Source organism: Trichechus manatus, unplaced genomic scaffold (genome assembly GCF_000243295.1).
Source record: "Trichechus manatus latirostris isolate Lorelei unplaced genomic scaffold, TriManLat1.0 scaffold00089, whole genome shotgun sequence".
NCBI classification, from domain to species: Eukaryota; Metazoa; Chordata; class Mammalia; order Sirenia; family Trichechidae; genus Trichechus; species Trichechus manatus.
The window spans coordinates 597,075-609,024 of record NW_004444025.1 but is presented as its reverse complement, the minus strand read 5'-3'; the positions used below and the strand labels follow the sequence as shown (position 1 = coordinate 609,024).

At 40.5% G+C, this 11,950-nt stretch overlaps 1 protein-coding gene across 1 annotated transcript in view; it reads left to right on the top strand.

Moving 5' to 3' along the window:
* ASIC5 (acid sensing ion channel subunit family member 5) overlaps positions 1-11,950 on the top strand; it is a 47,084-nt gene that overhangs the window by 24,593 nt on the left and 10,541 nt on the right. The window contains exons 4-6 of the mRNA XM_004382063.1: positions 19-144; positions 1,966-2,115; positions 3,371-3,518. Of these exons, the coding sequence (XP_004382120.1) occupies positions 19-144; positions 1,966-2,115; positions 3,371-3,518 (424 nt within the window). The remainder of the gene's footprint in view (positions 1-18; positions 145-1,965; positions 2,116-3,370; positions 3,519-11,950) is intronic.

Sequence of the window (11,950 nt, the reverse complement as noted above, 5' to 3'; positions counted from 1 at the left end):
TTTATTTTCATATTGGAGGATTTTGCACATGTCTTCACTGAATATGGAAATTGTTTTACTTTTAATCATGGTGAAAATATCCAAGCAATGAAAAAAGTGAGTGTGTCTGGACGAGGCTTAAGCTTACTCTTCGATGTCAACCAGGTAATGGGATGTCTTAAACTTAGCCAGGGTTCAAGTCAAACAAGAGTGGATGAGAGTGTCAACAGACTTGATCCAAATATTTTGGCCTGTCAGGTAGCTCCCACAAGTTGGATATTATTTTCATCTTTGTTAACGTAGCCTGTAATCTCACAGATACAATTATTGACCTAGAGATTAAAAGTGGAAAATCTAGAGGCATAATCTTGACATTTTTAGCTATACAACTGACTTCCATTATTGTGACTCAAAGAAATGTTCATGCCAAAAAGTGAGGAAGCAAGAGATTTCTAAGGTGAAATGTGTATAATTAATTTAACATGAGTTTAATGCATTTTTAAGAACAATTTAAAAATGATTGTCATGTAAATAAGGCAATCTGCTTTAGAAAGAAGCTATACAAACACATTATTGACAAGCCAAAGAATCCATAGTCTAGAAAGATGATGAAAAAAGTAATTGCTATGTAAAGAACATTGTATAAATGGACTTTGTCAAAGACTAGCTTTCCTAAAGTAATTAGCCAGAAAAGTTATAAGTGTATGGACCTTGGAGTAAGATGTTCAGATAGCTAAGAAATGCAGTGGTGCTTCCTTCAAGGGTCCCTGGTAGAGCTACAACCCAAGCTGAATTCTCACCTTCTGTTTTGTGCAACCATTTCTAGTATTAAACATTTACAGGTATTCTAGTCCATTATTGTGGTTTTATAAATGAGGATTCTGAGATGCTGCTGAATTAAGTATTCAAAATCATACAAATTAACAATCAAGATGAGAAATAAATCTATTCTCCGTGAATCCTACCAAACCATTCCACCTCTCAGTCTAAGTGAATGAGACCTCTGGCTACCTTTAAAGAATTTCTGTTAAGGTATACTCCATAACTTCCTCCTGTATCCCATTCAAGATACTTTTCTTTATGTTTAAAAACAGCAATGCACACTGCAAGGCATGTACCCATACTCATATATATGTATATAAGTTTAATTCCCATTTTTAAGGGATTTAAATATTAGCGATATGGTCAATTCAAATATCATATGGATTGTAAGCTAGAAATTTCCAAACATTTTTAGAATGCAATTAAAACCTGAAAATTCAACACATTATTCTATAAGGTAAATGGGGCTGAGATATTTCTCCAGAATTGCTGGTTTCTTAGAGAGTCATATGGCCCAGAAGAAATAGGCCCCTGAGTTACAAATGAAATATTAAGTGGGTTGATTAAATGTAGTTCCATATGCAACTGACTCATTCACAGGAAAAAGAATCATATTCCCAAGTGCATTCCTCTCCTTGTAGCCTGAGTTTAAAACTAGTGACAAAATCTCCAGAAGTTCAGTCTTAAACGTGTTCATCTGACAGATCTGTATAAAGAGAGCATTGATGTTAAAGAAATACTATGTTTTCAGTATTATGGGAAAATGGATTTGATTAATGATTTTGAAAAAATGAAGATGATTTGAAATGAAGCCAGAAACTTTAATGCCAAAGAGAAGCAAAGGGCCAAATTATTTTCTAAAACAAATGAAGCAAAGGGAACATCTAAAGAGCAGACAACTCGGAGGCAACTAGGGGAAGCCAGTCCAAAGGGAGCAAGACGACGAACAGTCACAATATGTACTGGGACACCCGTCTAGGGTGAAAAGCGGTCTATGGCAAAATGCCGAGGACTTGAAGTGTGATTCAACCATGAAAAACACCTCATAGGCTTTAGTTTTATAACTTTTATATGAAAAGAGATGGAGCTCTGATACTGAATATTCAACGTGTGGAATTGATATAATCAATTTGCAATTTGGAGAACAATGCATTTTTGTTTCAGGAGGAATTCACTGATGACCCAGCCCTTGGCTTTGTTGATGCTGGGATCATCTTTGTTATCCATTCACCAAAGAAGGTGCCACAGTTGGATGGTTTAGGCTTGTCTTCGCCTGTGGGAACACATGCAAGGGTAACCATCCGCCAAGTGAAGGTAAATAGTCTCAAGATGTAGAGTTCTAGGAGAATTAGGGATAGGGTAGTGCCTTTACTTGCCGGTTGGTAGAGACTTGTGTGTTGCTCTGATGCTGAACAGGTCTCAATGGAGCTTCCAGACTAAGACTAGGAAGAAAGGCCTGGCAATCTACTTCCAAAAATCAGCCAAGGAAAACCCTATGGATCACAATGGTCTGATTTCTCTGTGTGGGGTCACTGTGAGTAGGCAGCTAGTAACAACAAAGTGCCTTTGGATCATCACTGGACATTCTATAGTTTCAGGTGATTTTCTTTTACTTGAAGGCACACATTAATAATAGTGAACTTACATATGCAATATAATTGAAAGCCCATGAAGCCCATGAAGTCCAAGGTAACTTTAAATTTTATTAGAAATGAAAATTGTCATTAAGTGTGGGGAGACACGTTGCTGAACTGTGCTTTGTCTCAATGGTAGGACAAATGGGAACAAGAAAAGTAAAGTTGGAGAAGTAGGGGTTTTGGAGTCAGACAGGTCTGGCAGCTCCATTTGCCAACCACTTGTTAGATCCACTTACTCAGTAATTTCCTTAACTAACTTCCTGAATTTCCATCTGCTTTCTGTACAATATGGGGAGTAATATTTGCCTTTCATAGTTAGTACAATGTTTAAGTGAAATAACAAAAAGAACAAACTTACCATGTTGCCTTGCATATAATGTTGTTAGGTGCCATTGAATTGGTTCCGACTCATAGCGACCCCATTTACAACAGAACAAAACACTGCTGGGTCCTCCACCATCCTCACAATCATCATGGTTGAGCCCATTGTTGCCGCCACTTGTCAATCCATGTCGTTGAGGGTCTTCCTCGCATATAATACGCGTTCAATAAAGGATTGCTTTTATGATTTTGATTGCTGTTTTGGGGGTCAGCTGATGAGTATACTAATATGTCATTTACATATATGATCAAATAGTTTACTTTCCTTATATGAGTTAATTTTTAGAAAATCAGGCAGCCTGACTTTATTGATTCACTACGTTTGAGATATATGTTAAAGAACAACTATGATACTAACCTACAGGGACTTCCAAGTTAATACAACAGGCAAAGTAGGCAAATGTATAGTCAACAACAACAACAAAAAAAAAAAAAAAAATCAAGGCGCTCCAAGAGAAAAGTAAAATCGTATATCAGCTTTTTGTCTTGGGGTAGAAATGGGTGGATTGGCTCAGAAAAATCCCCTGATCTCCTGTTTATCTCATCTCAAGACAGTTAATCAAGAATATCCTTGGGGAGAATGCAACCCTAACATCAAGCTGCAGAATTTCGAGAGCTACAGCACATCTGATTGCTTAAAGGAATGCAAAGCACGGCACGTCAAAAAGCAATGTGGATGTTTGCCTCTTCTGCTTCCTGGTAAATAAAGAATGACTTCACTCTTACTTAATTATATTTACTTTCATTTAAAACATAAGAAATCAACATACCACTTTATTGTATTCCATTCTTATGAAATTCTAGGCTGGAATATTATCCACTTGCCAAATAAATCTTCAACTGATCTTAGCAGAGATTTCTGGAAAAGAAAATCATATTATCACTGGCAGGTTCCTAATTCTTGATTCCAAAGTTTAAAATTCTATGTTTTCAAAAATCTAGAATTGCACATCAAGGTTTTCTCAATTTGAAAGAAAAATTAGATCATCTAAATAAGTCTTACCGACCCTGAATATTTCACTGTTGGGAAATTCTTTTCTCTGTGGCTGGAAAAGAAACTTCAGGCCCCCTTTGAGTACAGTTTGAAATGTTCCCAGAGTCAGGGATATATGAGGCAAACATTGAATGAGACAGTAGAGTAAGATGGATAACGGCCGGACTCTGATTCAGGCTGCCAATTCTAGCTTCACGATTTATCATCTGCATGACCTTAGGCAAGTGGCTTAACCTTCCTGTACCTCCTATAAAATGGGAATAATAATGGTATCTGTGATGGTTAATGTTATGTGTCAGCTTGGTTAGACCATGACTCTCAGTATTATGTAATTATCCTCCACTGTGTGATCTGATATAAGGGGAATTTCCTTGGAGGTATGGCTTGCATCTGATATATATATGGATGTTCTGGCAAAGCTTTCTCTCTCTTGATCCTGCATTGACTCATCATCACCTGACCTCTGGTTCTTAAGATGTGAGCCAGCAGCCTACCACCTGACTTGCAGATTTTGGAATTTGCCAGCTCCTGCAGCCCCATGAACCAACAGCCTGCCATCTGACCTGCTGATTTTGGATTCATCAGCCACTGTAACAATGTGAGTCAGGTTAAGTGTCCAGCCTGATGCCTGACCCACTGATTTGGGACTTGCCAGCCTCCACAACTGTGTGAGCCATTGCCTTGAAATAAATCTCTCTACACATGTATTTATATGGATATATACACTTCACTGGTTTTGCTCCACTGGACAACCCAACCTAAGACATTTGGTACTGAGAGTAGTGATGATTTTCTGAATTGGTTCTCAAGTCTTAAAGGTGCTGATGACTCTGCCTCCAGTAGTAAAGAGGGCAACGCTAATCCATGGCATGAGGCAGCAATAGAAATACACTAGATATCACCACCACTGGATCATATATTTGTGAGACACAAGGCTCTGTGAGATTACGTATTTGATACTTTCCTACAATTCTGTCAAAATAAGAAGTATAAGGAAGCTGGTTGGTAGGTCATACTTTTGCTAGACAAAGTGACGAAAGACAGGGATGAACTCAAAGCTACGGAGTCACAGCTCAGACATCGCATACAAGACCTGAAAGTTGCCACTTGTGCCCTGAAAGGAAGCCTTTTTTTCTTACAATAAAAGAGCGAGATTGCTGAAAACCAAACCCAGAGTCTTAACGTAAGAGTGGCTGAATTACAACACCAGTTGAATTCCCAGCCTTGGATGGTATCTGAAGTTAATTTGAGGGCATTGATTGGGAAGAAATGGGATCCTGAAACGGGATGGGGACACATGGGCAGATAATCAGGAAACTTGGGACACTGAACCCTTAAATTCCATTGAATCACTTCTGCCAACAGAACCAGCCCTCTCACTCCCATCTGAAGAGATTACTCTGTCTTTGTTTGCTAAGCCACCTTCCCCAGTAAAACAATTAGCACCTCCACTCCTGTCTGATAGTATTAACCCAGCTGTGCCTGAAAAGTCTTTCTCTGCGATATCACATGGGGTGGCACCTGGGGCTCTGTCTGGGGCAATCCCTGAGGTAGATTTGCCTTACAAGACATTGCTAAATGTACCCAGGACACACCCCACCACCCATTTTTGCATCTATACTTAAGTCCCAGCAAGCCCCAAGAGGTGAAGTACAAATTGTGACCTAGGAGGAGGCACACTACACTCCAAAAAAACTGCTTGATTTTTCTAATATACACAAACAGAAATCTAGGAAATATGTGTGGGAATGGCTATTAAGGATGTGGGATAATGGTGCAAAGAACATAAAGTTGGAGAAGTCTGAGTTTATTGATATGGGTCCAGTAAGCACAGATTCTTCATTCAATGTTTCAACTAGACGGGTTAGAAAAGAGTCTAATAGTTTATTTGGTTGGGTCACTGAAGCATGGATTAGGTGGTAGCCTACACTAAATCAAGGCTTAGGGAAATTGACATGCTAGAATGGATTTATCAGACTGGACACACAGACCCACCCATTAAGTACCCAGAAGACACACCTTTTATTACTACAACGGAGAGGAACAAATTTGTGAAGGGAGCACCAGCATCCTTGAAGACTACTGTGATTGCTATTTTATGTAAGTCAGATTTGACTGTGGGAACAGCTGTAACTGAATTAAGACACCTAACTACAATGGGGCTGATTGGACCTGGTGGTGGTGGAGGCCAAGTGGTAGCACTTAATCAAGAAAGACAAGCTGAGTGTGGTTAACATAATGGACAGTGAAGTCAAAGCAGTAATTGGAAATAATCTGACTTTTATGGACTTATGGCATTGACTACTTAGTCATAGTGTCCCTAGGAGTGAAACCGATGGGAAATCTATAAAATATTTACTTGATCTGTACAAATGGAATAATTCTAGGTCAAGTGAACAATAGTCCAGCTTGAATCATCAGAAGAGAGAGTCATGGCCCTCAATCAATTCCTAGACTTGAGTCAGTTTAGAGACCTACAACCCCTTGAATGAGGGGGAGGCTGGGTTGCCTTGAGAAAGGACTACACCACCAAAAATTTATACTTTAACCTTTCTCTCGGCATTCCCCAAAGAGATCTGTGGCCTTTTACAAGAGTGTCTGTTCATTGGGGAAAAGGAAATAATCAGACTTTTCAGGGATCACTGGATATTGTCTCTGAACTGACACTAATTCCAGGAGACCCAAAATGTCACTGTGTCCCACCAATCAAAGTAGGGGTGTATGGAAGTCAGGTTATCAATGGAGTTTTAGCTCAGGACCATCTCACAGTAGGTCCGGTGGTTTCCCGAAATCCCGGTAGTGATTTCCCCAGTTGCAGAATTCATAATTGGAATAGATATACTTAATAACTTGCAGAACCCCCACATTGGATTGGTGACATGTGGAGTGAGGGAGGGAAAGCCAAGTGGAAGCCATTAGAACTTCCCCTACCTAGGAAAATAGTGAACCAAAAGCAATACTGCATTACTGGAGGGATTACAGAGATTACTGCCACCATCAGGGACTTGAAGAATGCAGAAGTGGTGATTCCCACCATATCCCTTATTTAACTCACCTATTTGGCCTGTGCAAAAAACAGATGAATTTTGGAGAATGACAGTGAATCATTAAAAACTTAACCAAGTGGTGACTCTGATTGCAGCTGCTGTTCCAGATGTGGTTTCATTGCTTGAGCAAATTAATACATCTCCTGGTACCTGGTATGCAGCTATTGATCTGGCTAATGCTTTTTTCTCCATATCTGTTTCAAAGGGCCACCAGAAGCAGTTATCCTTCAGATGGCAAGGCCAGCAACATACCTTCACTGTCCTACCTCAGGGATATATCAACTCTACAGCTCCATGTCATAATTTAGTCCACAGGGATCTTGATTGCCTTTCCTTTCTACAAGACGTCACACTGGTCCATTACATTGATGACGTTGTGCTGATTGGACCTAGTAAGGAAGAAGTATCAATGGCTCTAGATTTACTGGTAAAACATTTGCATGCCAGAAAGTGAGAAATTAATCCAGCAAAAATTCAGGCACCCTCCACCTCAGTAAAATTTCTAGGGATCCAGTGCTATAGGGCATGTTGAGATATTCCTTCTAAAGTGAAGGATAAGTTGTTGCATCTGTCCCCTCCTACAACTAAAAAGGAGACACAACACTTGGTGGGCCTCTTTGGATTTTGGAGGCAACATATCCCTTGTTTGGGTGTGCAACTCTGGCTTATTTATCAAGTGTCTCAAAGGCTGTAATTTTGAGTGGTGCCCAGAACAATAGAAGGCTCTTCAACAGGTTCAGGCTGCCATGAAAGCCACTCTGCCACTTGGGCCATATGATCTGGCTGAACCAATGGTACTAGACATGTGAGTGGCAGATAGAGATGCTGTTTGGAGTCTTTGGCAGTCCCCTGTTTGTGAGTCACAGTGCAGATCCTTAAGATATTCAAGCAAAGCCCTTTCATCCTCTGTAGATAACTACCCTCCTTTTGAGAAATAAGTTTTGTCTTGTTACTGGGCCTTAGTAGAGACTGAACACTTAACCATGGGCCACCAAGTCATCAAGCAGCCTGAGCTGTCCATCAAGAACTGTGAGTTGTCTGATCCACAGAGCCATAAAGTTGGATGTGCACAGCTGCACTCCATCATTAAATGGAAGTGGCATATATGAGATTGGGCCAAGCAGGACCTGAAGGCACACGTAAGTTGCATGAGGAAGTGGCCCAAATGCTCATAGTCTCCACTCTTGTCACATTTCCTCTCCTCTCCCAGTCTGCACCTGAGTTCCTTATGATCCATTGACTGAGGAGGAGAAACTCGTGCCTGGTTTACAAATGATTTTGTGTTATATCAGATGCCACTCAAAAGTGGACAGTGACAGCACTGCAGCCCCTTTCTGGGACGTCCCTGAAGAACAGTGGTGAAGGGAAATCCTCCCAGTGGGAAGAACTTTGAGAAATGCACTTGTTTGTTGACTTTGCATGGAAGGAGAAATGGCCAGATGTGCGATTGTATAGTGATTCATGAGCTGTGGCCAATGGTTTTCCCAGATGGTTGGGGACTTGGAAGGAACATGATTGGAAAATTGGTGACAAGGAGTTATGGGGTAGAGGTATGTGGATAGATCACTCTAAATGCACCAAAGAAGTGAAGATATTTGTGTCTCGTGTGGATGCCCACCAAAGGGTGACCTTGGCAGAGGAGCATTTTAACAATCAAGTGGATAGGATAACACGTTCTGTTGAAACAAATCAACCTGTTTCACCAGCCACTCCTGTCATTGCCTAATGGGCTCATGAACAAAGTGACCATGGTGACAGGGAAGGAGGTTATGCATGGGCTCAACAACATGGACTTCCACTCACCCAGACCGACTTGGCTACAGCCACCACTGAGTGCCAATTTGCCAAAATCAGAGATCAACACTGAGTCCGCATAGCCAGGATTCAAGGGTCCAGGAATCAAGGGGTGGAGATGGGAGTGCACCACACACTATTACCCCTAGTGACCCACTCGCAAAATTTTTCTTCCTGTCCCCATGACCCTATGCTCTGCAGGTCTAGAGGTCTTAGCTCTAAAGTGAGGAATGCTCCTACCTGGAGACACAACACTGATTCCATTGAACTGAAAGTTAAGAATGCCACCCGGCCACTTTGGGTTCCTCATGCCTCTGGAACAACAGACAAAGAAGGGAGTTACCATACTGGCTGGTGTGATTGATCCTGATTACCAAGGGGAACTCAGATTGATATTACATAACTGAGGTAAAGAAGAGTATGTCTGGAATGCAGGAGATCCCTTAGGGTGTCTCTTAGTACTACCATGCCCTGTGATTAAAGTCAATGGAAAACTACAGCAACCCAATTATGATATGACTACTAATGGCCCAGACCCTTTAGGAATGAAGGTTTGGGTCACTCCACTAGGGAAATTACCACAACCAGCTGAGGTGCTTGCTGAGCGCAAAGGGAAGATGGAATGGGTTGTGGAAGAAGGTAGTTCTAAATACCAGTTACGACCACATGACCAGTTGCAGAAACGAGGATTGCGATTGTTATGAGTATTTTTTCCTTGTTTTATTATATGTGTCTGTGTGCATATATATATATATATATATAGCAAATCTTTTTTTCTTTCCTCCCTTATCCCATTACTTACATAAGATATAAACATGGCTAGTGTGTTTTTGGTTGTCCTCATGTTAGTTGTATCATGTTAGGCACAAGTATGACTTTATAATTGTCTTTATTTATAAATTATGTGTGTTTTAAGGAGAAGTGTACAGGTGCCAAGTTGACAAGGAGTGGACTGTGATAAATAATGTTACGTGTCAACTTGGTTAGGCTATGATTCTCAGTATTATGTAATTATCCTCCATTTTGTGATCTGTTTCCTTGGGGGTATGGCCTGTTTCCAATATATATGGATGTTGTGGCAAAGCTCTCTCTCTCTCAATCCTACATCTGACTAATCATCATCTGACCTTCAGTTCTTGGGATGTGAGGCAGCAGCCTGCTCCCTAAATTTTAACTATGGGGATTCATCAGCTCCCGCAGCCCAATAGGCCAGTGGCCTGCCATCTGATCTCCTGATTTGGGTTCGTCAGCCTATGCAACCATCTGAGTCAGGAGAAGCTTTCAGCCTGATTCCTCATTCCTGCCCACCGATATGGGACTTGACAGCCTCCACAATTGGGTGTGCCATTCCCTTGAAGTAAATCTTTCTATATGGTTCTTGGCTTAAAGCAGAGTATACCAGAAAAATGTTTACCTGTGTTTTATTGACTATGCAAAGTCATTCGATTGTGTGGATCATAACATTGAGAAGAATGGGAATTCCAGAACACTAAATTGTGCCCATGAGGAACCTGTACATAGACCAAGAGGCAGTCGTTTGAGCAGAACAAAGAGATACAGTCGTTCGAACAGAACAAGGTGCGTGTCAGGGTTGTATCCTTTCACCATACCTATTCAATCTCTATGCTGAGCAAATAATCTAAGAACCTGGACTATATGAATAAAAACGTGGCATCAGGGTTGGAGGAAGACTCATTAACAACCTGTGATATGCAGATGCCACAGCCTTGCTTGCTGAAAATGAAGAGGACTTGAAGCACTTACTGATGAAGATCAAAAACTGCTACCTTCAGTATGAACTGCACTTCAACATAAAGAAAACAAAAATCCTCACAACTGTACCAACAAGCAACATCATGATAAATGGAGAAAATATTGAAGTTGTCAAGGATTTCATTTTATTGGTTCCACAGTCAACACCCATGGAAGCAGCAGTCCAGAAATCAAATGACATATTGCATTGGGCAAATCTGCCGCAAAAGACCTCTTTAAAGTGTTAAAAAGCAAAGATGTCACTTTGAGGACTAAGGTGCGCCTGATCCAGGCCATGGTATTTTCAACAGCCTTTTATGCTTACTAAAGCTGAACAATGAATAAGGAAGACCAAAGAAGAATTGACGCCTTTGAATTATGGTGTTGGTGAAGAATATTGAATATACCATGGGCTTACAGAAGAATAGACAAATCTGTCTTGAAAGAAGTACAGCAAGAATGCTCCTTAGAAGCAAGGATGGAGAGACTTGCTCTCAAGTACTTCGGACACTTTATCAGGAGGAACCAGTCCCTGGAGAAAGACATCATGCTTTGTAGAGTTAGCGGGTCAGTGAATAAGAGGAAGACCCTCAAGGAGATGAATTGACACAGTGGCTGCAACAATGGGCTCAAGCATAACAATGATTGTGATGATGGTGCAGGACCGGACTATGTTTTGCTGTGTTGTAGATAGGGCAGCTATGAGTAGGAACTGGCTTGATGGTACCTAACAGCAACGACTTAGATATAGATATGCATATGTTTCACTGGTTTTTCTCTTCTAGAGAACCCAGCCTAAGACAGTATCTTACTTTATGTTATAGCCTTCGAGTCTCCTCTGACTCATAGTGACCTTATAGAGAACGAAATGTTGCCTGGTCCTGTGCCATCTTCATGATCTTTGGTATGTTTGAGTCCATTGTTGTGGTCGATAGCTTATAGGATTGTTATAAAGATGAAACAAGTATGTAAAGTAGTTTAAAGTGCCTGGCAGACAGTATATTCTATGTAAGTGTTTGATATTTTTGTTCAGATTTCCTTCAGCCCCCTTCCACAGCATATCCATAAAGAAATGTGGAGAGGATTAAGGGCAAAACCAGTCTGGCTCTATGAGTTCATCATCATGACCCATCGTTCATACATTCACATATACAAACTCTCACTCACGGGTATACTAATGCTGCCTCTGCCCCTTTAACAATGGTATCAAAATGTCTACCTAGCAAGTTATTTCTCAGGGATTTTTGAGATTGCTTGTTTCCCTCCTTCTAGAATCCAGAATATTGATTTTTGATCCTTTCAAAACCTGCTATTCTAAAACACTGCTAGATTGTTTTTTGGAAATGCCATGTTTATTGGAGATAGTTTCTTCTTAAAATCAACACTAGACCGATTTGTCATTGCTAATCGTATTTCCAAAGTTATTGGAAACATGTCTAAAGTGATATATGGAGAATGATGTTTATTTAAAATGTTATTAATTCTTACAATACACTAACTGAATAACTAATATGGACCAGAAATAAGGCAAAATGCTACATAAA